Raw genomic sequence first — 27660 nt, 5'->3', positions numbered from 1 at the left:
ATGGTTTTGGGACGTTAAACCCTAGATATTATTATTATCCATCGTTGTTCAAATGTTTCTCATCTTTGCTCAGTCACCGAGTCCCCCCGCGCCAGACACTCTCGATCTTGTTAGCCGCGCCGTCTGGTCCAGCAAAGGGGCAGTACGAGCCTGGTTATCATCCCATTTACAGAAACATCACGTACGTGTCCCAATCACCCAACCTTTCCTGTGGGAAGGCAGGTGTCGGCCAGAGACCCCGCAACGATTCGGGCGAATGGGAAGATCTTTAACACATTTATTTCCTTGTTGGTAGCGGCAGCGTACATCACGAAACGCAAGTTTGTACTAGAGAGTTAGTGCGCAGTTATGCTGGCCTCCCAGCCGGTACACTCTAACGAAGTTTTACTGTATGGCCACCAAGACTATAATAAGTGTACTAGCATGCATTAAGAGCTATTTCAGATGTGGTTGTGATCTGAACCCTTGAGGGAAGTAAAAAAGCGTGAATTCCATTTTTTTTTATTAGATTATTTTTTGGACAATTTTATGCTAGGGGTCTGAAAAATATGATGTTGACTGCAGATAAATTTGGTGGTCCAGCTGGTCAAAAGAGCATAGTCAAACAATGAAAGAACAGAACAGTAGCCAGAGATCAGTACCTTTCCCTCCAGTTGTGGAAGGCATTCCCTGAGCATCATCTGCAGCTGGGCCAGCTCTAGACCGAGGTCCACAACACAGGGAACCTCAATGCCAGCCTCTGCTCCGGAAGGATTTGGCTCAGTGCTGACTGGACTCTGCATTTGCATAGTCACACACCAAAGTGACTCTCTGCACTGATACGAAATCACTATATTTTATGCAAATACAGTTATTATTACTTAGACACGTTCACTAAGACAGTTTTTCAGCACTGCTACTGGCTTTATAAGTTTAATATATAAGGGCAACCGACACTTCAGACACCTTGAAGCTTGCCATTCTGAGATTCCAACTCTGCCTGCATGACTGTGCACTACCGAGTCTAGTAGAAACAGCAATAGTATCATTGCATTAAAGGGACGCCGAAGTCAAATATTAGGTTGACATGCATTATTAAAATAACATTTACGAAACATCTTAGTGTTGATTACATACCAAAAATATTCTCAATTTACGAGAAAATCATGCTTGAAGGATATGCATACACTAGGCACAGGTAAATATTCTAACATTTCGATTATTCGAATGAATATTACAGTATTTGAATTCGCTTTGGCATCAATTTAAAATTTCAGAAATTTTGAAGTATTTGAAAAAAAAAAAGAACGAAAAGGCTTATAAATAACCGCATTTAGCCACCCTGAAAAGGTGGCTACACTGCACTGTGGGCCGTTGTGCCGTGAAGCTGCCTTTCCAGGAAAAACCTGCACTGTCGCAAGTCACGCTTCAAGGTTAAATGTGCATATTACCTGCACCCAGATTATTATTATTTCTTTTATTTATTTTTTAAAGCTTAAAAGCGCGTTATATGGGCTTATACGTGCTAAGTGCAGCAAATTTTAAATTGTAACGTATTTTACCACTTATAACTTGCACCCTACTGTTATTCAAATCCTGCTACTACTCAAAGTTGCTTACACTTCAATTAAAAAAAAAAGAAAAAAAAAGGACATTTGCACAAGTCTGGTTCTAATTGTTAAAAATACTGTGCAAGTTTGTTGGGTCGTGACAAAAATGCTAATTTTTCTCTAAAATATGTGATATATACTATTCAATTCGAAATTCGAAAAACCAACTAAATCACTATTTGCTTCGAACCTTAAATGTACTATTCGCCCATCCTTAGCATACGCCTATCGAAAACAATATTGCCTGCTTTTTGAGCATGACGTTGCATACAATGAGCATGATGTTGACGGGAGAATGACGTTCCATACACCATCACCCCCTTTTACTGCCTAACAGGCAGAGCTGTAGTTTTTCTTCCCCAACACTTGCCTAAAATGAAAAAGTGCAGCAAGAGAGCGAGCCAACCACATGATACAGACACCGAATTTTCTTTGTCTTTGGAGTAAAAGGAAGTTCCATGATCCAGCAAATCCAGCAAAGCACTACATGTAAACTGAACTTTTCGACCACCTGTGTCGCCCACGTCATTCTCAAGGGATGGTGTCTTAAACATGGCTTGCAACATGTTTTCTGGGTTCTGCTATGCAATCTGGTGCTTGCAGTTAAAAGCAAAGCCTTTGAGATTGGTGAATATCACCCAGAGGGAATTGTCACTAGGATGCTATTTCATTCACCACCTAGCTTAATATTGCAAAGACACTTTCTTGAAGAATGGAATAGAAATGTATAGCTATTGCATTGCATCTTACTATACACTGCAATTATCTTTTCAGTATGAGCGGTTGGGTACAAGTGACAGAATGATATTGTGGACAAGCCACGTCATCAGGCGAATATACTAGAATGTACCACTGGAGCTGCATTTCATGTCCTACATTTGCTTTAATATCTCAATAACTAAAGCATCGTTGTCGATAATATTAACGTTTAAGACATCCTCAAGTGTCAATCTATACGTGTAGACAAAATCATTATTTGCCTTTAGTGTCCCTTTAATACATGGTGGCTAGCACCTCCTCGGAACTGAAATTAACAAAGCATAGCCAAATCCAGCAGTCACTGAACGCTCCAAAACCATGGGACAAGTCAAACAGAGCTTGTTCACCTCTGTTGCCAAGGGATGTAGATTTGCTGCACACACTGACTTCACTTGGCTACAGAACAAATATGGGCCAAATATAGGCTCACGATGTCGAAGGCAGGCATTTGTGCACAAAGAATTGCACTTAAAAGCTCTTTTGGCCACTTGTGGAAGAAAGTTGGTTATTTTCTAGCGAATACAATATTCCAGACTACAAGTAACTTCGGCTTAAGTACAGTAAACTCCAGTAAACGGAAATCTCTAAACAGAACTGCTGCTTAAATGGAACAAAAGCTTCTAATATGATTGGTTTCGTACTCAAGGTCTGCAACCCTGTTGACCTCTCAGTAATCAGAACTCCTGTTCAATGGAATCTATTTTTCTGGTCCCTTCAGGTTCCGTTTAATGAGAGTCTACCGTAGTTCCGGCTAAGACCGAATTATCAGTTTCAGTGGCAGTCCAGCCAGTTTGGAATTGGGAGCAATTTCTGGAGCAGCAAGAAAGGCGTTTTGTAGCAGATTTGGAGCAGAGGGAACTGCTGTGTTTCGGAGCAGGTATGAAGCTGAAATAATTTTGTTTTGTGGCAGGTTTGGAGCAGATGTTATGGAGTTTGGAATCACTTAAAGCAGTAGAACAATAAGTATGCAGCTTTTCATTGCATATTTTATCAATCTGCAAACAGGAAATGCTGCTCGTATGTAAACAAGGGGACAAGGCCAACAGCTAGAGAGCAGCCATCAATCACGCTGTTCACACGAAATAATGTGATATACTGGCTTCACAGCAACATATCCGATGTGCATTGCAGTTAAGCATTAAGGACGAGGTGAGCATGGCACATACGGTTTCCGCGAGGGATAAACGTCAGAACGTGATTCCCTCCCGGTTTTCAAAAGGAAGCGGGAGAGGTGACCGTCCTTATGCAGACCTCCACACTGCCGCCCAACCACCATCACACCTTGGATCTGCCACTGGCAGGGGTTTTCAAACTGGGTTCCACGAAAAAGAATTATGGTTCGGCGAATGCTGCAAACTAATTCGTCTGCATATCATTTACTTCCGATTAATTTACACAGTTTATTAATTTAGATAAATGATTTTGCATTGTAGTTTTAGATTTAATGAAGCCACTGCACGGCCCATCCGCACTTCTGTTGTTTGTGAGCCACCAGAAACACAAGCGGCAGCGGCGCTCCAGACTCACAATTGTGCAATTTGCAGAAACACGCACAGTAGCTACGCTGAGCATGCTCGCAAGCTTGATTTGCAACAACGAGATGGGAATGAGTTGGGAAGTCTTGCAGTCTGAGAACGACTTGTCTGGCCTTTTTTGGCGATTACATGGTGACGATATTGGCTATTCAAACGGCGTTTTGTAACGGACACGTGAGCCCAATCATGCATTACCTGTGGCGCCCGTCCTGCCTACAGTGTTCTTTATCTTCATCTGCTTGCGCCTAGATGTATACATAAGTATGTATGACCTCAAACCAAAGCTTTGTTATTTGTGGCTCACAGCGTGTCAGTGTCCACATGGCTTAGTTTCCATGCACACTGGTCTGCCATTGCCCTATTCTGGTTTCGCAATCAAGATGAAACCACAACACGCGCTTCGATGTGCGCGAGTGGCAACGGCACCCACTTTGCTACAAACGCGTGCTGCAGGGGCATTTAGGCTAGCATCACGATCGACATACTGAAGAACCTTGTGCAGCGCAATTGACATAAAATATTTCTTTGCGAAATATGAATCAAACTTTTGTGCGTCCGAATCTTCATTTGCATAAAAACGCCACTTGCACTGTGCGGTGCCTAAAATGGAAGCTGCATTGCTGGCATGCACTGCATTTACACATGGTGACTTGGGAAAACATATCACTTGTCTTTGTGTTATCACTAGAAATGGGCGAATAGCAAATTTGAGGTTCGTAGCGAATCCGAAGCGAATAGTGATTTGGTCGAATAATTTCGAATCGAATAGTTCGAATAGTATATAGTGCATATTATTATGAAAAATTAGCATTATTTTCATGACCCTTGCACAATAATTAAGAATTGGAACTAGGTATGAGCGAATGTCACTTTTTTGGTTTGAAATTAAGTGGAAGCAACCTTGAATAGTATCAAGATTTGAAGTGCAATGGGTGCAAGTTAGAAGTGGAACAATGTGTTACAATTAAAAAATTACTATACTTAACGCATATAAGCCCATATAACACGCTTTTGAACTTTAAAAAATTATGTACACTTAACCTTGAAGTGTGGCTTTGCGGCACTGCAGATTTCTCCTGTAAAGGTGGTTTCATGGTACAGCAACCCGACACTGCAGTGAAACCACCTTTACAGGGGGTTATGTGCGGTCAAACATAAATATATTCGTTCATTTCGAATACTTCGAAATTTCGAATAATATAAATTCGTATCGAAGCGAATTCGAATACTGTAATATTCGTTCGAATATTCAAAACGTCTGAATATTCGCCCATCCCTAGTTATCACCAGTTCCTCATCAAAAATGATGAGCTTGCAGACTATTGACAACATGCCGAACTATCGGTAACGGAGATTACATGCGCATACTTTGGTTATAGGCCGATTATAATGAGAAAAAGTGCATCAGTGGTAAGATAGAGATGTGGAGTGGTTTGCGCAGCAATATGGAAAAGGCTGTGTGCGTTGGGTGCCAGAACAAAAATATTTTGGGCCAGAAACGCTCCACTGCCATTTAAGCAGGCGGAATAATGAACTTCGGAGCAGTTTGCGCAAGCTGCACTTGAAGAGGCGCATTAAGGTGCAGTGAGACGGAATGGTAGCAAAATAGTGCAGATGGTGCAGTGGACCACCACTGCAGTCTCTACCACCAAAAGTGTAACATGTATGGGGCAAACGTGTGCCAATCCTTTTCTGCATGGAGACAAGCTATACTGTGGGCTAAGTCCTGGATACTCACCGAAATAACCTTGAGGAAAGTCTTCATTGTGCTCCATTCTTTTTCCACAAAGTCATTCATGAACTCCATGAAACTCTCTTTGCCACCAAACCTGTGCAAATACATTTGTAACATCACAGTATAAGAACAGTACAAAATAGCCCCTAGACATGTTATTCCCCAAAAATATTCATCATCATCAACCTGTCTTATGTCCACTGGAGGACAAAAAGCCTCTCCCAATGTTCTCAGACCCACCCTGTCCTGCACAAACTCATTCCATTTTATGACCCCAAATTTCTTAATTTTGTCACTCCACATAACCCTTTGCCATCTTTGGCCACACTTCCCATTTCTTGGTATTAGTTCCGATGGTCTAACTTCAATATTCAATTAATGTCTATACTGAACCGTCATAAGATTCCCTAGAAAATTCTATGCAAAAGTAAAGTACTGTATAATACACAGATACCGAACTCCTGTTAATTCCCACCTTAATTAATTAGTTAAATCCTGGAAATTTTACGTGCCAAAACCAAGATGCCACCACTGCAAGTACCACCACTGCGTGCACCACCATATTCAAAACACCGAGCAGCGCACTGAGCCCCTGCAAGTGTGCCTGTCCAACGGGTGAGTGATAACATCTTGTGTTGTTCGTAACATTCGTGCCAAGAAAATGGCAATGTTTTGGCAGACGCTGTCACACAAGACATTGAATCTAAAGGGCAATACGGCATGTCAGTGAATAGGCATGTCAAGAGGCTATTTGTTACCAGCAAGAGCAGATTGCCACACTACAGAAAGGTCCAATCGACTGTTGCCCCAAAACCATGGCTGACAATATTTGCCGAGAGGCTCAGGGAATGGAATGTCAACTGCATACCTGCCAAGTTTGGAGAAACGGAATCCGGGAGATTTACTCAACGGGGGGGGGGGTATAAGGTATGCCGACCGCGGGCGGGGAGGGGGGGGGTACTGCGATAGCAATTATATGGACATTAGGCAGTTATAGAATAGTGTACGCAAAGCTTTGCGTTGGCTTTTCGCGCAACTGCACATGCGTCGTATGCTAACCGCTTGCGGGCTCCCGTTAATACGGAAATAGCGGGCCGCAAACGCTAACTTAGCGTACGCTAATCTAAAACTGCCTACTGTCAGCGGGATTTTGCGGTCGCCGCTGATCTGTACAGAGTCCAAACCGATAACATCACTTACGCATCGTCTGTTTCACGTGCAAGTAAAAGCACGCTAGCGCTAGGGACGAACGCGGTTGAAGCAGAGATGAAACGACCCGGCCGTCACCGTCGCGCGAAGGGCACATGCGATAACATCACTCCGCGTGCGAGGCCTGTCGTCGCTTGCTTACCAGTTATTTCGTCGGGCAAGGGAGCATAAGGGGTGCCGTTGAGACGGGGACGGTCGCGATCTCGACAGACATCGGTAACGGCTACCCTTTTAAGTGCTGGTCTCTCCACTTAAAGCAGTAGTGACACAAAATTTTGAAGGCGAGATAACTTGTGGGATAGATTTTTTAAATTGCGTGTAGCGCATCTGTACGCGAAACGTCCCATCTTACGTCACGACATCAAACAACAGCCACCTGCATCACGAGCTTGTGTTGGCGCCATAATTCTTGCGAGCGCTCTCTCCTAGCGAAAACAGAGCGCACCTTTTTTATATGTACAGTACTTATGTACGCATCACAGGCAAGACGCGGCTGCAGCGCTATGACACGTTTGCGTTGGCAGCACTGCGGCACAAAGTGCACAGCTACTTCATGCGCAACGAAACTGAGTTGAACGTTTCTACCATCGTTAAAAAAAAGAAGAATCCTTTCTACTACGTGGCCAGACAACTTTGCTCATGTGGCCAGACAAAGCACTGGACAAAGCACAGACAAAACTGGATTTCCGGGAGATTTTCCTATGACCCGTACAACCGGGAGAAACGTTCAAAATCCAGGAGTCTCCCAGGTAATCCGGGAGACTTGGCAGGTATGCAACTGGAGGTGCCTGATTGTGCTACTGGGTTTATCTCTTGCAGAACACAGGTCTACAAATGACATTTTAGAGCTGTGCAAGCGGACACAAAGAATACGACCCCAATCCCCATTGCGACAGATTTTTACATTATGATTTGGTATTTGGATTTAAAGTGCCCCTCACAAGGTCTCAAAGCAAGTTTTGGCTCACCACCATCATCAGCCAATTTTAAGTGCACTGCAGGTTGAATGCCTCTCCCAATGATCACCACATTCCGAAGGCGAGTGTCTTACTGGGGTACTACACACCCATGCTTGCAGAATGTGAATATATTATATATATATATATATATATATATATATATATACATTCATATGATTCATATATATATATATATATATATATATATATATATATATATATAATATATATATATATATATATATATATATATATATATATATATATGAATCATATGAATGTGTTGCACTGACGACATAGAACAAATGTAAAAGAACACTTTCTATAAAGGCTTCGTTGAAATATTTTGTGGTGGTTGAATAAAAGCCCTCTAGAACAACATGGAAAGCTGCCATGGAGGATTGAACACATCAGGACAATTCCCACTTGGCAAAAAACATGCGAAACATGCGTTTTGGTGGTTGTGGGATGTGCCTTCTGTCGGGCCATTCCACATAATAGCGAATGCTAGAAAGATGAAAGATGCCGTGGTGATGCTGTCCGACAACACATTCCAGGGAAGGCCGCAATGATAGTTTCCTACAATAAAACTACATGCGTATGCATCACTTAGACGACTCTAAATGGAGATTCTGCATGGAGCTTTTTTTTTCTCTAGATTTCAACTAGGATATCAGCTACCCCTGTTTACAGTAGAACCTCGTTGATACGTTTCCGAAAAAAACGCGGAAAATAAAAGTATGATCCGGGAAAACGTACGATCCGAATCCAGTAAAAATTGAGGCTGACAAGCCCATATTGAGGTGCATGGGCAAAAAACATTTATTTCTCAAAACACATGGAGGGACTCTTCGATTTTCGAACACCTGGCATCTCGCTGGCAGCCACAGGTCAGACAGCTAGTTCCTGTCCTGACTGGAAATAATGTCGTGGTCACGTGTGTTGAAGTCCCGAGACAACCCGAATATTGCAAAATCGAACTCTGGGACAAGCAGCGTAAACGTATAGAAACGCTACCGCCGTGTCAGCAGACGAAACTTTGCGCCGCATGAGCGTCGGTTCTTTCTGCATTACCACTTGGAAATATGAGGCTAGGTTTGCCGAAGAGTGGAAGTGATATTCCCGAGCATACGCATTTGGCATACGATCACGTACGTTCGCAAGATCATGCGCGACTCGCCCCGTCCATGAAGAAAATTGCCGCCCCGCTAAAGGCTTAACAAGCTCAACTCTGCGCAGTGCATGTAACAATCGCGGTACAACACGATTTGCGAAATCTCGCGAAAGTGATAAGCGTCCCGAAAGCGACAGCTGCTCGCTGTCTTAACTTGAGACATGCGCTGGTATGTTCGCCGCCACTCGTAATCGCACCATCTCGCACGGCGGAACATGCTTTAAAAGATAACGCCCTGCGTAATAGCAACCGAAGGTGAAGTCCCCAAGCGCCCGCATTGCGATCCGTCGAGTCCTCACAAAGATGGCGGCGAGCGCGCATCGTCTCGCCTGATCACCAGAAAACTCCCAGATATCTTCCAGAAAAAAAATTTTTCTGGCAGCTTCTGACGACCCGCTGGTGGGCAGAATTGTCCAGCCAGAGAAAAACGAACGCGCCGCGCGATGGGCGGAGCGACCCGAAAACGAACGCACTCCGGGAGAAAAGTGTGGGGGAAATTGTCAGCCATATTCACTGGGCACAATGGCGGCGTTGCTGTGGTTACGTGTCACGGCGTGCTGTGCAGCGGCGGCGATGCGGAGACGGCATGTGCGTTTCCGTAGGTCTTGTACCGAACCGTGGCGGACTGGACGAGCGACAGCCTCCATTCTTGGGCTGTATTGTTAGTTCCCCCGGCTGTAGTAGCCATGAGGTCTGAACAAAAGTGTGTGGAACGAGTGTACATCTATGTACCGTGCTACGGATGAATGATTTGCAATGCTCAGCAAAATCGTGCCACGTGCTACAGGAAAGACTTTTCTTTTTTTTTTTTAAAGCCGTTTGAAGATTCTGACGGCCAGCGTCGCCGCCTGCCTTGGGGTCGGAATGTGGTTGACAGAGAGCGGCGATCGAGCAATTCTGAGAATACACGGAGGGGACGATCGAGCAATTCGGAAGAGACGCGGAGGGGACAATTGAGCAAAGCAGAGAAAGCGCGGAGGGGAGAAAAGCACTGCGGAAATGCCGCCGTCGCCGCGCGGCGGCTGTCTGCCACTTCACGCTTCCCGAGTACACGAGAGGACCCTTTTTGCGCGCCTGAATGGGAGTTTCTGACTACAAAACGTATCATACGACTGCAGTTTTCCGCGGTGCTGAACGTTGCTGCCGAATAATCGTATTTTCCGGGAACGTATAAACCGGAACGTATTGCACACAGCTATATTGGGTTATTTTTAATTTTCGCGATTTCGAGCGTAGGAGCAGGGAAATCGTACTAAGCGGGAACGTATCAACGAGGTTCTACTGTATTTTCTGGTCCACTACGCTCTCTTCCTACCTCTATGGGTGCATCCACACCAGCAACTTAGGAGTGGTTGCGACTGCCAAAACGGTCACACGACAGCTATGGCGAAATTGTTCATTGACCGATTCTTTGCGATTCAGCGGCGCAAGAGCATGATGCCAGAATACCTCAATGGTTAGCGACTGAGCGTGACGGAGGGCACGTCGCAGACTTCTACCAGTCACTGGTGTGAATACCGCCTTAAAAGTTACACCTACTATAATTTTCCATAATTGAGTAAATTATGGAAAATTGTGCTAATTATAGGAGTTAACTGCGAAAAGGTCAGAGAGTTTTTTTTAACAAAAAATTCTTCAAACTGGTTCATTACTGGAGGAGTTATAACAAAATAAACTGTGCTGTTGCCATACCACCAGGAGGACAGAGCCACAGGCAATAAAGACGACTCTCCCACTCTACCACAGCTAGCGTCCAGAAGTAGCGTACCTTCCCTACATTCTTCCATGTGCCAAAACCAAGAGAGTGCATGATGTTCACATGACGAACCCCACCTCCTTTTGTTATTTTTCTATTTTGCTTCGCGGTGCGTTTCCAGTGATGGCACTGTGCACCATGGTCAGTGACATTCCAAGCACTGCCTATTGTGTAGGGCATTCATGTGTGTGGCCTTCAGCTTAAAATTTCTATCATTTCTGTACCACACAGCTATTTCAAACTTTGCAAACATGATTGCCACACAGCGATCTACAAACCATGCTTGTTTGTTTGCAATGCCCGAGCCTGGTGGTTAACAAAACCACCTTATGCCATATCAACTTTTCAGTAGTATTTGTGGAAAGACCATAATGGTAGTAGGTGTGCAAGATCTCATTGTTTCGTGACATCATTCACACTTCAACGATTTCAATTTTTCAATAATTCAACCTAAGTGGCACAGTCCGGCAAAAGCTTCCTAGGATTCCATGTAGAGTTAATTTGCACGCATATTAGGTCCTACATGGAAAATTCGAACTGCAGGGTGCCACGGCTGGTTCTTGCACTGGTGGTCACTTCCCCACACCCATGATGTTAAAATGTGATGACCACTGTGTCCGCCACATAAGTAAAATTGCAGCTTTATTCATCACGGTCACAGTCATGTTGGATTAACTTGCATGAAACTGGGGCATATTTGAATGGCAATAGTACAATCTGCGCCGTACACAATTTTCAAACCATCAGCAATGTTTTCAAGTGCAGACTCAGTCTGCGATAGTCATTATTCTCATAGTAATGCACACAACCACACAGACAGCAAAAGTAGACGGGATATAGCGAGTTTAATGCTAGAACTTCGGTAGAAATCGAAGTGCTTTTCACTTTGCTTGTGAATGACTACCATAGTTGCCTTGCAATGAATCAAATACTAAGCACCTGCCATCCATAAGTATCTTGTGGACAATAAGATAAATAAAAAGAAAACAACTCCGACTACCATATCATAAACCTCTGTTACCAGCGAGCACGCTGGTACGAGAGGAGAGAGAAAGCGCTTTAAGTGTGCGACAAATCCCTGTAACTCTGCTCATACAAGACAGATTCTAAAGATTTTTACGGCAGTCGATTCATGAGGCAATAAGCTCTTTTAATCAAGCCATTTGATGATTACTGGGGGAAGTGTTGCTGGGCGTCTTTAGCAGGTGCTCGTGATTGCTTTTCAAGACACAAAAATAGAAAAAAAAAAATAAAGATAATAAATTTCTTTTATAAATAAAAGGTGATGGCACCAAAGGTGCTCCCACTTCCTTCATCATCATGTACAGCCTTCCCTTTATCACTTTTGTTGGTTCTAATTTCGTTAAATTTGAACTAGGTGGGCATCCCTGTGACATTCGAATTAATGAGCACTGACTGTATGTGTTTCACTACAACTGATATTGCCCAAAATCTGGCATTTTCAGTATTTTTATAGCCATAGAATGCTCACAGAAATAAAGAATAACCAAACAACCTTTACATTTATTTCATTGTCTCCAATGATATGTTGCACTGACGGTCATTATTGAGAAGCTGGACAATATGACACTCGCAGAAACAGTGTGAGCTTTTGCTCGTAATTTGAAGCTTCGTCATATTCGTGAGGTTGAATTTCAAAGACAAGTTCTACAAATTAATTTAAACATCTATGCTATCTGTAAAGAAGATCCGAGTTGCATTGGTCAAGCAAAGATAAAAGGAGAAAAGTCAGTGCGATGAACATCCAAGGAAGCAAAATGGCAGTGTGCATTAAACATGACGCACACGACACACTTTTCGATGGCTTAACTATGTTTCCTTTTACTGATAAAGTTACATGGTTAAACTGGGTTAAGTAATTAAGTTCCAGGGCAAAGTAAGTTTCAGCAGCCAGTGTCACTAGCAGTTCTTCAGATTGGCTGTGATAGTAGCGACAATGAGCAAGATTTGAAGTAACATTTTTGCCCTTTTGGCAGAATGATTAATGAAACACATTTGCTATCAAGTGTTTGACATTATGCACTATCCAGAATGAAAATTCACCTTGTGAAGTTTGCAAGGGTTTGGATTGTCTTGGCTATCAACGTCAGGCTTCGAGCAGCTCGTTCATCTGGATATTCTGCAACACACAAGTTGAAAAGCTGAGTGTGCAATCCACTCTCCAACAACCGGCCATTTTACCAAAACCAGTATCACCACAAAAGGAGCCCAATGAGATTTCAAAACAATCAGAATGCGATTACAATAAAAATACAAACAAGAATAAAGCAACAATGATGGACAGAGCATAAAACAAACACTGTGTAAAAAAAATCCAACCAAATGCAAAAAAACAAAAGGGCACAGATTATTTTTGAATTCAGCGTTAAAAACAGTGACATGGCATAAACATAAAAAAAGATCACACACAGCAAATGCAAATGTACACACACAGAAAAGGCACAGTGAATGCTTTATGCACACAGAGCATAAACAATGCAGCAACACATCCAGCAATGAATTAACAATGTTCATGGTTTTGCCAGTATTCTGGTAAAGTAGAGTGAAATAATGGTTGATCCTATAGCTCAGAAATGTCCGACAGAAGCGAGTTCCATTCAGCTATGCACGATACCAAAGGTGAATGTTGGCGTTTCTTTGTTCCGGCAAAAATGGGGGTAGCATTGTGTGCATGATCAAGATCGGCAGACATATGTGGTGCAGTGGCATACTGAATGAAATAATAAAATTTGAGCATATTGCGTGTATAGGACAAGTGTGGGAAGTTCTGCTTTCATTGATGAACTGCTTACAGAATGCGAGTAGGATGACAGGATAAATCAGGCAGCTTTGTTCTGCACTATCTCAAGCATGTTAGCAAGATCTACCAGGTAAGGATGCCATACTATAGAAGCCCAATGTAGAAAAGTAAAAACCAATGATTTTTAAGAAAAATCAATTTAACCAGTAGTAAACCTGTAGCCGAATTATAAAAAAAAGGGGGGGGGGGAGAGTTGCGAATTAGAACCTTCAGTTTGCAATGGCGTATGTGCACATTGCAATGTCACTGTTCCAACTGACTAGCCTAATGTGCCATTGCAAAATGCATATACCACATGCAGCTGCAAGTGCACACGTTCATATAATAAACACTTGCTAGATCGTGTACTGCAATCAGAGTTTTCTTCAGAGTTACAGCTTGCCGGGGACGAAAGTACTTCATGCAGCCGTCAAGAGAGATCGCCAAGCTCCCTTTACGAAAAGCTCCATTTAACTTCCTTGGCGTAAGGGAGACCACATGACACAGAATGCATCTTCCTCGACATAAAGACAATGGAGTTGGAAGGAGTTCACGGGTGCCCATGTTACAGAGGTGAGCCATTCTACCTTATGGGCTGCAGAATATAGTGCTACATATATTAACAATAACCACTCCCCATCCAACTGTTGGGGTGTTAGCTGCTAGACCAAGAACAGTTTAGTCCAAGCACCTCTACTGCCGCATAAGCAGGCAAAAACAGTGAACTTTGGGGCAAGTTTAGCTTTGCAAGTTGCATTTGGACGGGTACAGCTAGGTGCAGGCAAATAGAACTGCAGCAAAATGGTGCAGCTGGATCCACCACTGAATGTCTTAAGAAAAGACGACATGAAGGGAAAAAAAAGAAAAAAAGAGGAAAGAAAAGAGAGAGAGAGAACACTAATAATAAAAATTAAAAGTATGCCGGTATATTGCATTTTATCATGGGTGTCACTTCTGAATGGCTTACCTGGTGCAAGGCCAAAAAGACTTGGAGACAAAATGGCAGGACACAGGCACCGCAGAAAGATGGAACCACTGATAAGATTGTCGCAAAGTTCCTCTTCGTGGGTACTACCTCCAAGTCGTTGCCGGTAGCCGTGAAATAGCATGCGAAGGTCCCTTGACCAGAAAACAAATATATGCTCAATATTTTGCTGCTCTTTATGGTTTGCACTTGTCATAAATCTAACCATGCCTGGTATTATTTACCTTGGAAATGAATGTGCAGACTGAGTAATACGTTGCCATGCTTGCTGGACTCGCTGTCGTAACAAAGCTTGCTGCCGCTGCAAAGCACCACTACCACCACTCACTTTGGCTGGATCAACCTGGAAAGATCAACATGAGGAGTCCAAAACTTCAGCACTCCTTGAAATTACATGACTGTCACTACTAAAGTTTATGCCACTTTAAATTGCAAACTGATTATTTAAGTTCACATATCTTACATTAGAAAACCACAATATCATAATGAGATGCACCGTAGTGGGGACACGAAATTCATTTTGACCACCTAGGGTTCTTCAATAAGCATGTAAACATGAGCACACAAGCATTCTTGCATTACGCATTAATATGCTGCTACTGTGATCAAAACTGTGACTACGAGCTCAGCAGTGTAATACAGTCGAACCCACTTATAATAATATTAAAGTGCTACGAAAATTCCATTGTTAGAACCGATAATTGTAATAAATGGGTTGCATGAACAAAAAAGGCGGAGGCAGGACAAAATGCAGTCAACTGCCGATTTTTCGGTCATGGTTGAAAATTAAAATTCAGACGCTTTCGCGGCACCGTCACAAGTCCAATAGAGATCAATGTATAAAGAACAACTGAAATTTCAGACGCGGAAACTCTTCGGTGTCCGATTTTTCAGCTTTCTGCGCAAACTGCAGGTCTGTAAAGGCATTAATTGAAGCCCCCGCCTCAGTCGCGTCTGTAGGTTTGAACCAGTGCTTTCGCGAGTCGATCTTCGCCCCCTCCTCCTAACCCTTTGCGACGCAGTGTGTACACTCGTACACACAACTTACTTTCGCCCTTTCTGTGCACTAGTGGCAATAAAGAGACAATGAACACTGAGGTAATGGTAAATTAAACATTTCCAGTATCTATATCTTATATATTACTTCTGGGTAATATATTTTGCTACACACGATCACTTTGGTGAAGGCAGTACTGTGATCACGTGCTATCACGTGTGGTAGAGGCAGTTCCGCACATGATAGCGAACAACGGCTCAAGTTTCTCTACCGACGCCAGCACTTGCCATTCCCCTACCAAAGAAAGCCAGCTTAATCCAAGTGGCCACTCCGCTCCCATCGTTTCCCAATCTGCTGTAGTGCATGAGTTGCATGCGGCGGCTTTTATTTATCTTTTTTGTGTGCGTTTGTATTTAATGTAAGCTCCCTCAAGGCCGTGCTTGCAAAGCATGCACTGCACGTGAAACATCTATTGTTTGCGATGCCGCGTCTGCGGAAGACTGGTAATTACTGTTGTATTGTTAACAGCCATAACAGCACTGTAAACACGAAGGGGTTGACTTCACCCGTAAAATTCTACCAATTCCCAAATAGATGGCACCAAAAAATAGATGACGGGCATGGATTACTGAAGTGCGCTGAACAATGTAAACGAATTTTGTTGCATGAGTCGGTTGCGCGTGGTCGGAGCTCATGTGTGCAGAGAAAATGAGTATCTGCATGAAGCATTGAACATAACCAGTTCATTCCTGCTTCACAACTGCATTGATCAATTGAGTTACTGACAGCTACACGTCTGCGTTTTGGTTGCGCCGGCATTGAATAAGAAATTACTATAATGCTTTCAACTTCCATCTTTGACCAGTATTAAAAGATTGCAAAACTATATACAGTCAAACTTCATTATAAACGTTTATTTGTAACACTGTAGCTATGACAAGACTATTCTTTATTTACTTCGTTATAACCGATAATTCGTTATCTGTGTTCGTTATATAGTCGAATCCCGCTATAGCGAATACTGCTACAATGAAATTTCCGCCACAACGAATAATTTTCGATTCCCCATCAGCCGCCCATAGAAAACAATGCGAAAAATCTCTCGTCACAACAAATACTTTTTCTGGGTATTTCCGCTTGAACGAAGTTTTCACGAGTGCCACCACATAAGGAAAAGGAGCTTGCCTAGGATTGCTGCGAAATTCCGCTAGAAACTCTATCATTTCTCGTTGCCAGAGCCGTGCGGCCGCATCGCAAGACCTGTCTTCATCGGAGACATGCTTTCTGCCACCACACGCACATACTGGTAAATTATTCGCCATTGAGATGCTCGCCGACAGATCATCCATCCACCATGATGCTGCCGGCGGGTTTGGTGCGTATGTGGGCCGAGGAAGAATCGTTCTTCAAGAACTCCCGCCATTGTTTTCACATAGCACTCAAAACAAAACTACTGCTCGTCATCGCATGCCCTGCGATCGTGAATGACATGCAAGGAGTTTTGAAGGCACACGCGTGGTCAGCGCGCTCCTAGTCTAAGCGTAACTACATCTGCCGCAACCGCTGCGAACACAGATGCAGTCGTGTCGACGCGATCACGGGCGACCACGAAAGTATGCTCTCATCCAACGTACGCGCACCGACTCAAAGCAATGCTGTGGTCAAAACCGTGTGGACACTATCACAGATAGCAACGACGCAGTTCTGAAGGCATGCGCACGGCCAGCGTGCACAGATTGAAAACGGAACTACGTACCATTTGCCACAACCGCTGCGCAGAAAACCGCGGTCGCTATCGTCGCGATCATCGATAGCTAATATTCTCAAGTACGCAGCTAACACACCGGACGAAAGATTAAAGGCAATAAAGTCATAAAACGGCACGAAGCGTTTCGGCTTTCCTTTCGCTTGCTTATGACTGTGGTAGTGCGAAGCTTCGGCACTTCGTTTTCAGTTAGCCTCTAGCGAACTTTGGCACACTCCCTCACGGCACTACGCGCTCAGCACGTTTCGGGGGTAGCCTGCATATAGTATTTGCTCGTGTATAACCCATGTGTATAACTCGCTTATTGACGCAAAGCCGCCTTCCTTGCATTACCGTGAAGCCAACTTGCGCACCGAAATTCGCGTATACAGTCGACTCCCGATAATTCGAAGTCGCTTAATTGGAATTTTCGGTTAATTAGAAGTCAAGAAGTGGTCCCGTCAGTTTTGCATGCAACCCTATAGAAAAAAATGCTCGATAATTCGAACTTGAAAGCCCATAATATCGGTTAATTAGAAGTTATTTTTCAATTTAGAGCCTCGAGGCAACCGTTATTTTCAATAAAATGCGCAATTTTTCAAGCGCCAGAACAGCTACTGCACTGTTGTCACCATCGTAGCTGTCTCCAGCGCACTGTTATCGCCATCGCGCCATCGCCGCTGTGCGCAGCGCTACAGTGCATGAAGCGGCAAGATTGTTCAGTCAGCGCCGGCGTCACCGGCGTGTCGACCCGTCCCAGTCTCTCTCTCTCTCTCCTTGTCTTTCGTTGACTGTGTCAGCTGCGCATCGCAGGTATTTCACCGTGTTTGGCTGGTCGCGACGTTGGATAATGACAACACGCGGCTCGTACCGAACGCTTGATCTGGCGACGAAAGTCGAAGTTTTGAAAGAAGTGGAGAAGGCAGGCGCCGCCAAGCAAGACATTGCACGGAAGTATGGCATTAAGCCTAATACGCTTTCTAATTTCATTAAAAATAAGCGTTCGATAATGGATGCTTTTGCAAATGACAAGTTTAAGATGTCACGGAAGCGAATGCGCACCGGCGCCCACCCGGAGTTGGAGAAGGCGCTGCTGATTTGGATAAGAGAGGCACGCAACAACAAACTTCCTCTCAGTGGCGAGGTCGTTGCAGCGAAGGCCTTATCGCTTGCATCAATGTTGGAGATCAAAGACTTCGCTTCTTCGGATGGATGGCCGACGCCCTTCAAACAGCGTCATGACCTGGTTTTCAAGAGCGTGTGTGGAGAGAAGGCGTCAGTCAACCAGGAAACATGTGCGGCATGGAAAACGGAGAAGCTTCGTGAGTACCTCAATGAGTATCAGCCGGAAGACATCTTTAACGCAGACGAGACTGCGCTTTTTTATCGGCTGCTACCAGACAAGACTCTGACGTTTAAAGACGACGACTGTGCTGGCGGTAAACGAAGTAAGGAAAGGGTGTCTGTAATGATCGCTGCAAACATGACTGGCACTGAACGATGTCGCCTTCTTGTGATCGGGAAGGCCGCTAAGCCTAGGTGCTTTAAAGGCGTCAAGACTCTTCCTGTTGACTATGCTTCAAACAGAAAGGCGTGGATGACGTCCGACATTTTCAGGGACTGGATAAGCAAACTGGATCGGAAGTTCGCGTCATCAAACCGCAAGGTTTTGTTCCTTGTGGACCAGTGCAGTGCCCACATGGACGTACCAGCCTTGAGGGGCCATCCATCTTGCATACTTGCCCGCAAACACAACGTCTGTGTTGCAGCCCATGGACCAGGGCATAATCAAAAATGTAAAGGTCCTGTACAGGCAGCATCTCGTCGAGCGCATGATTCTGTGCATGGACAAGTCCTCGCAATACGAGGTGAGTTTATTAGTGCCATCCACATGCTAGCGCGAGCATGGGGCCCGCGTGAAAGATGAGACCATCGCCAACTGCTTCAGGGCTTGTGGTTTCGTGGCAAATTCTTCGGGAGAGGACTCTCCTTGTCCGCCGGTGGAAGTGCGAAGTGAGCTCGACGACGGCAGTTTTGGCGCCGTTCTCGGTGACGGCAGTTTTTGAAGATTACGTCGCCGTGGACAGCACAGTCGAAACGTGCGGTGCACTGACGGACAGCGAGATTGTGCAGACTGTTCGGCCCCATGAAAGCGTTCATCAAAGCGACGACGACGACGACGACGACATTGAAGGCGAGCCACAACCGAAGGCTGCCGATGTAGCTGCGGGCCTTGCTCTTGCGCAGCGGTTTTTTGCCTTGGAAAACAACGCTGAAGAAGCACTTGGGCACGTCTACTCCTTGCAAAACTTGCTTTCCGCAGCTAGATTCGGCAGACAGAAGCAGACGAAGATGACTGACTACTTTTCGTAGAGAACTGCCGGCTTTGAACCTAATAAAGATGCCATTTTTTGTGATTTCTGCTTAATTGGAAGTTCGTTTAATTCGAAGTTTTTTGCGGTTCCCGTGAACTTCGTATTAACGGGAGTCGACTGTAACTCGCACCCCGAGTTTACCGCTAAATTTTCTGTATATTTTGTGCGTGTTATATACGCATGATAATACATTCACTCGGTCTGCGACCAAGTACGTCCAAGTTAGCGAGAGTTAAAGGGACACCAAAGGCAAATAACAATTTAGGTCCAGAGTGAAAACCCAATGTATGACAACTTCTAAAACGGCAATATTATCAACAGCAGTGCCCTACTTACCGAGAAATTAAGCTAAACGTATCACATGATGAGCGCCACGGGTGGGACATTTTCAAGTATCCCGATGACGTATGGAAGTCGGCCTACAATAAATCACTAGTAATCAAACTAGCAGCAGTAAAAAAAGAACCTTCCGAGCATCAAAAGACGTAATAAAATGCTGTTTGTTCGTTTCCGCTTGATTCATGGAAAAAAGAACCTCCGTGGCGTTGCCATATGGGGAACAGCGCGCGTGGTTCAAAGGTTCCGTTTTCGCCGAACTGCGCCTCGCCCGGTCCCCTGCTTCGCTCACGTGGTCGCGCCTCAGTGGTAGTTTCGGGATCGCGTACTGCCGCGTGTTCTGCGCGCTCGTGAAAGTCGCTCTGACCGAAAGTTCGACAAAATGCCGCATGAATGTGATATTGCCGGATGCCCGAATGGTGCACAACGCCAGTGCTGCAGCAAGGAAACCGGTGTCTTTTCACCGGGTGCCGCGGAATGAACCCTTACGCTCAATGTGGCTTAGTGTCATGCCATTACGCTAGTGTGCTGAACAGTCAAAACCTCTGCGTGTGTGCTCGCTGCGGGACTGTGGGAATGCGGCAAGCTTCGATGGCCGTTGTTGCTACTGTGGGTCCCGCTACTTCCGCTCTGCTGCTACTAGTGTCGGCGGCCGCGCAGTAAAAGCGGGCAACGTTGGCCATGGCAGCAGTGACGTATGAAAGTCGTATTTTCAGGCGGGAGATTTGAAGCGTGCTAACGCGATGCGGACCACTAAAAACGTGATTTTATTTCAAAATAAGCACTTCCTTGGCATAAAAGTAGCACTACGAGGTTTCTCGACCGCTATTTCAACAATCAACGTCGACTTAATATTTGCCTTTAGTGTCCCTTTAAATGCAAAGGACAATGCATGCGCTTGCCGGGACCAAAGGACGAGTCATGATTATCGGATCTTCCTAACTTTTGTGGTCTATAGATGAAATTTCGCTGCAATGAAATTCCACAACAACAAATTTTTTTGCGCGTCCCGGCAATTTCGTTGTAGCGGGATTTGACTGTATCGAGGTTTGAGTGTAGTGTGGTGAACAGCCAACTTACACATTTCAAATGTAAATAGTAGGCTTGTGCGAATAGTAAATTTTAGGTCCGAAGCGAATTCGAAGCGAATAGTGGTTTGGTCAAAGCGAATTTCGAAGCGAATTCGAATAGCTTATATCACATATTAAAAGAAAAATGAGCATATTTCAGGTCCGAAGTGAATTCGAAGCGAATAGTGATTTGGTCGAAGCGAATTTCGACGCAAGTTCGAAAAGTTTATATCACGTAATATAAAGAAAAATGAGCATATCTGTCATGACCCAACTAATCAGTGAAATATTTTTAAAGTTGAAAAAAGACATATGTCATTCTTTTTGGTTCAAAGGGAAGTGGAAGCAACTTTGAGTAATAGCATGATTTGACTTCGGTTGAATGCAAGTGATAACCTGTAAAATATGTTACATTTTAAAATTTACTATCCTTAGAGCATATAAGTCTGTTAACAAGCCTTTAAACTTAAAAAATGATGAATCGATGTGAGGGTAATACAGTAAAACCTCATTATTTCGAACTCTGTTATTTCGAAATCCCGTATAATTAGAAGGATTTCCTTGGCCCCATATTTTGAAATGTAAATTTGAGTGGATAACTTGAAGCGGCGGTTATTACCAGCCCGGTTAATTCGAAAACTTTGGGTGCCATGTGCCAACTCCCCGATCCCGATTTAGCCGCAAATCTGCATAAACGATGGCGCCTTAGGAGCCACAAGGCAATGCAATATAGCGATACTAATGAGTGACAAGTGAAGCATCCCAGCCTCGCTGCTGCCAGTGCAAGAAAAAAATCTAAAGAAAAGGCGGTCTCGTGGTCAGCTGAAATGTACAGCCTGTGGAAAAGACGTGCTTCACTGCAACACAGTGGTGACACGCGGGCAGCATGACGCATGCTTCTCTCAACGTCAGCGGGCCACGATTTATTCATTCTTTCTGGGAAAATAGAGAAATTAATAAAGCGCGGTGTGACGGAATTCGCGGTGTGCTAGCCTCCAAATGGCGGTTGTCCGGCAATTTGCGCACTTGCACTGCTGGCGGAGTACTTGCCTGCAACACCTACTTCGAAAACTCAGTTCGAAAACTTCAATGATCATCTTTTCTACCCAGAACACATCGCGAATTCCGTAACGCTGGTCATTATTAAATTCTTTATTTTACCAGAAAGAATGGGCAAATGGTTGCATCATGACGCGCTGACGCTGCGAGGAGCAGGTGACATGCTGCCCGCGTGTCACCACTGTGTTGCAGCGAAGCACGTCTTTTCCGCAGGCGGCATTTCAGATGACCACGAGACCGTTTTTTTTTCCTTTTTTTTTTCTTGCGCTGGCAGCAGCAAGGCCCGCCGTTTCCCTGGTTTAGCGGCAAAATTGGGACCAGCTATTGCTGGAAGACATAACCCTTGTAGCTGCAGACTAGCAGGAACAGCAAACGACCACCTCTGATTACTTCCAGTAATTCAAAGTTCCTTGCATCCCGCTTTTTGTATGTTTGGTTAATTCGAAAACCCGCTTAACTTGATTTCTCACAGTCCCAGTAACTTTGAATTAACGATGTTTTACTGCATGTTCATTTAAACTTGAAGTGCGGCTTCGCGGCAGTGCGGATTTCTCCTGGAAAGGTGTATTCACGGTACAGCACACCTCCACTGCAGTGAAACCACCTTTACAGGGGGCTACATGCGGTTTATATATGTTTATTCGTTCATTTCGAATACTTCGAAATTTCCTAGAATTTAAATTCGTTTCAAAGCGAATTCGAATACTGTAATAGTCGTTCGGAATATTCGAAGTGCTCGAATATTCGCACAAGCCTAGAATAGTGTGATGCCGTAAGCTTGTTAGTGATTGGAGGGAGGGGATATACAGGGTGTTTCAAAAAATGTGTCCTACGTTCTCAAAAAATCAGGAAAATGCCATATTTGATTGCTGCCTTCAGAAGTGGTTTTTCTGTAGTGGCAGGCATTTCAAGACGGTTAAAGAAATTATTTGGGACTGTAATTAAAAAAGTCAAATTAATTAGCTTTTTAATTAGTGGAGTTAGGTGGTCGTGTCAAATGGGAGAATTGAAGTTCTTCATGCCAGAAACCCAACCCAACTTTGAGATTTTCGAAAAAGTGGCATCTAGTAATAATGACGAAGTAATAAAATTCAACCGAATTCAATGGCGAAACCTTGACAGAAACATGGAAGAACGCAACTGCAATATTCTTCTGAGACACCCAAGATGAGTCAATGGCTTTTTCTGTAGCGCTAGGCATCTTAAGATGGTTAGAGACATGACTTGAGACAGTAATTAAGAAAGTTAAATTAATTAACTTTTTAATTAATGGAGTTAGGTGACTGTGTCAAATTGGGGAATTGAAGTTCTTCGTACCAGAAACCCATCCCAACATTGAGATTTCGAAAAAGCCGACTCTGGTAATAATTACGAAGTAATGAATTTCAACCGAATTCGACGGCTTTCGCTGTGGAAAGCCGTTGCATTTCGTTGAATTTAATTACGCCACAACAATTACTAGAGGTCACTTTTTCGAAATCTCAAAGCTCGGATGGGGTTCCTCGCATGAAGAACTTCAATTTTCCCATTTGACACAATCACCTAACTCCACTAATTAAAAAGTTAATTAATGTAACTTTCTTAATTACTGCCCTAAATGATGTCCTTAACTACCTTAAGATTCCTGCCGCTACAGAAAAAGCAATTCTGAAAGCCCCAAGCAAATATCGCATTTTCCTAATTTTTTGACATGGTTGGACACATTTCTTGAAACACCCTGTATAATAAAGTGGGGACGCCATTTCGTGACATGCGTTGCCACAGTATGTCAAGGCGAAGATTAATTCTTAGAATGTTTGTAACTCTTGTCACTTGTGTTGGCGAAATTGCTTGACCAGTTTGGTCGCCCGACCTCAGCTTACCAGAAATTTCCCTGTGGGGGCTTCTGAAGGAACGTGTATTCCAGAAAGAAGCGTCTCATGAGCATTCAAGAACTGAAGCAAGCCATTGGTGACGAAGTTGCAGGCATTCATGAGGACCTACTGGAGGTGTGTGAAACTTCAAGAACAGTTTGCAACGATGCATTGATGTAAATGGAGGCCGTCTGCCAGATGTAGTTTTCAAAAAAATGACCTTGTAATTGGTGATAAATAAATGACATACTTGGTCCTATTTATAGACACTTACTTTGGAAAAATGTCAGTTGACTTCGCGCCACCCTGTATTGATGCTGCCGCCGCTACTCTATATCGTATGGGATGTACTAGCGAAAGGTGTGCACACGTCATATTTGTGCTGTGTGGCAATATATTTTGTATATTTATGCAGTGCTGATGGAAATGTGTGGTCTCCAACAGAGGCGACACTAATTTGTAGCAGATATATTTTGTGGGAAACTGCAAAACGCACTTCGCCCTGACGAGGACGATGTCATCTGCTATTACCTGCCCTGCATCTCCTACATGGCTGAACAGACGCTGCCCTTTCACTACATTGCATCCATGAAAAGAATCCTCAGTCACACGGATCTTCTTAAAACGGCGCGTGCAGCACGAAACCCGTGAGAAAATGTGCAGTGTGAGTGCAGTTTACCAGGAACTCAAGGCGGTGTGAAGGGGAGAGTGGAGAGTTGTACACTCGCATTACAAGCTTGCCATATGCACTAGCAGTGACCGGCGCAGCAGCGCCCCGGTGCGGTGTTGTCTAGACACTGACGCCATAAAATTTTAAAATCACTGTCCTTTGTCATTTTCTTTTCGTGGTGGGGTTGGGGCTGTTCTTCAGGACTATGGTCGTGCTCATAAAATCAGGAGTCCCCCGGGCAAATCAGACGAGTGGGAGGTATGCGTCCCCAACAATCGTGCATGTGATGTTGCAAGGCTTAGCTTCTTCATCAAGTCCATCCGCTTCATCTTTGAGTACTTGTCTACCTTTTGCACGATGTCCAATCACTAGACATGGCTTGCTTCAATGAGGCAAGCAGGCGTAAACAAACAACAACAACGTGGCCCTGAGTGCAGCAGCACATGCCAGCGGCTCGAGGGAAAAAGAAAAACGCATGAAGCAATGCCATCTGTGATCTAAAAGCAAAGGCACACAGGGCGTATTAGGACCTACAAGATAAGCGCACACCATCTCGGAGGTTATGATGCGCAGTTGATTGATGATGCTGACAACCAGCCAAACTGGCAGTGCGGCGTGCATGCACGTGTTTGAGTTCCTCGCACCAGCGTGCGATTGCTTTGACTTCTGCAGCTGCTCAGGCAGCACCTGTTTGTATCTGCGGAGCAACTACATTTGTATCAAAAGTTGCGCATGAAAATCGGTTTGCAACAACCGCATTCTAGCACGATGTAGGCTAATTGGTCTTGGCAGAGACCATAGAAAAATTATTGAATCATCGAGATTCTACTGTGGCTCACTGGCAAATAAGAACAATCAAGATGTTATCTTGGTTGTTAAAGCCACATCTAATGAGACTAAGATGCAGTTCTCGCACCATGATTGCACTGCGAAGGAAGTCCCGAGGTCCTGGCTGCCGAGAGCACTATTCAGACACAAGACATTCCTTTTTTCCTTCCACCAGACATTCCCACAGTAATTTGTTCCATCTGAATGAAACTTTAGTGATATCATCATTCCGTCTGGGCATGATGCTAGACACATCAACAGTTTATTGGCACTTATTGCGACTTGCTGCCACTTTTGGTCAGCAGTTTTTTCAGTCGGAATCAAGTTGGAAGCAATATCTCACATGTCAATACTTTAGTAGATGTCACTGAGGATGTGTTTGTTAATTTTCAATATAACTTGTGCACCCTTTTTTCGAAGCCCTTAAATAAGAAATAACAACAAAAAAAAAGCACGAATTACGCAAGTAAATGCATTAATGAGAACTAACAGACAATAACGCCAAGGAAAGTACAGGGGGTGTACAGTGGACGAAAAGATGACTTGCTGCCGGCGGCAAGTCATCTTTTCGTCCACTTTACTTTCTTCACATTTATATTCTAAATACTACAGATAACACCCACTGTACTTTCCTTGGCGTTATTGTCTGTTAGTTCTCATTAATATTGTGTCTAACAAAGATAAACGAGCCCTTGAAAAATCATCTGCTTTCCTTCATTCATAGCGAGGGTCTCGTCCTGGCAGACTTAATGCCTTCAGGTAGTATGCGAGGGATTATTGGTCAGCTGCCAGCTCGTAAAAAGATCACGTGCTACGTGACGCCAACAGGCAAAAGAGTGTTCCACACTCGCCGCCATGGCTGCGATTGGCGCTGACTAACACTCCTAGGTTTAAATCAACATATATACCCCAGAAAGTGGACGGGAGGATGACCGCCGCCGTAGCTCAGTGGCAGAGCATCGGACGTGTTATTCGAAGGTCGCTGGTTCGGTCCCTGCCGGCGGCAAGTCATCTTTTCGTCCACTTTACTTTCTTCACATTTATATTCTAAATACTACAGATAACACCCCCTGTACTTTCCTTGGCGTTATTGTCTGTTAGTTCTCATTAATATTGTGTCTAACAAAGATAAACGAGCCCTTGAAAAATCATCTGCTTTCCTGCAAGTAAATGCAGTATTTCAACTACAACAGTTTTTGCAAATGCGACCACATAGGGGAGGGGCACTTGCTCAAGACTGCCCCAATATTTGAGATGGCAGCTCAACAGTATTGTGAGGGCTCATGACTTTCACAGTGCAGTCGTAATGCAAGACCCTTGTCTTCATGTGAGATATGCTTTTCACTGCCACGTGCACATCCCAGTTATTTTGTCGCCAGTTAGCTGGTTGGCAATGGATCACAGCCTGTCACGATGCAGCGAGACTGATGCTAGTGTGTGGCCCCCATGGAAAATCTTGTTTAAGGGGGGACCCTGCTTCGGAGACATATTTCTTTGTTTTTGAGTACATTTTTATGAAACTTTCGCAGCTTATGTATTTTTATGTCCTGATTTCAAATATGCAATTATTTTTCTAGTACACTATGCTGTTTTCAAAATATCAAATATTTCATGTATATTGTTGGGAGCAAGATTTATTTATAAACTGTAAGAGTTATAAAGCAAATCAGCATATCACAATAAGCTGGAATGAATGCTGTTTGCAATAAAACAAGAATAGATGTTCTAGACCCAATTGAACAAAAGTTATAGTACGTTGAACACACGGCAAGTCAGCGATTTTGAGCTCGGTCAAACTGGGATCAAGCTGGGAATGTTCAACATACCATAACTTTTGTTCAAATGGGCCTAGAACATCCATTCTTGTCTTATTGCAAACAGCATTTATTCCAGGTTATTGTGATAGGCTGATTTGCTTGGTAACTCTCACAGTTTAGAAATAAAGCCTGCTCCTAACAATACAAAAACTATTTAATAGTTTCAAAACTACATATTGTATTAGAACAATAATTGCATGTTTCAAATCAGCACGTAAAAATACATAAGCTGTGAAAGTTTCATAATGATGCGCTCAAAAACAAGAAACATGTTTCAGAAGCAGGGTCTCCCCTTAAAGGGACACTAAAGGCAAATAACAATTTATGTCAGAGTGAAAGCCCAATGTATGACAACTTCTAAAACGGCAATATTATCACCAGCAGTGCCCTACTTACCGAGAAATTAAGCT

General features: G+C 43.9%; 1 protein-coding gene and 1 non-coding gene across 3 annotated transcripts in view; one reads left to right on the top strand and one right to left on the bottom strand.

Moving 5' to 3' along the window:
- Window positions 1–27660, bottom strand: part of LOC119403765 (ras GTPase-activating protein raskol) — a gene marked incomplete at its 5' end in the record, with an annotated part of 185247 nt that overhangs the window by 60521 nt on the left and 97066 nt on the right. For both annotated transcript variants that reach the window (XM_037670599.2, XM_037670600.2), the window contains 5 exon segments: window positions 642–776; window positions 5622–5712; window positions 12781–12856; window positions 14484–14635; window positions 14726–14844. In XM_037670599.2, the coding sequence (XP_037526527.1) occupies window positions 642–776; window positions 5622–5712; window positions 12781–12856; window positions 14484–14635; window positions 14726–14844 (573 nt within the window).
- Window positions 26368–26439, top strand: Trnat-ugu (transfer RNA threonine (anticodon UGU)). The gene has a single exon. It is a non-coding gene; the product is annotated as a tRNA-Thr (tRNA).

Source organism: Rhipicephalus sanguineus, chromosome 1, assembly GCF_013339695.2.
Source record: "Rhipicephalus sanguineus isolate Rsan-2018 chromosome 1, BIME_Rsan_1.4, whole genome shotgun sequence".
NCBI lineage: Eukaryota > Metazoa > Arthropoda > Arachnida > Ixodida > Ixodidae > Rhipicephalus > Rhipicephalus sanguineus.
Note: the sequence above shows the minus strand (reverse complement) of the source record. Positions and strands in the feature narration are given on the sequence as shown.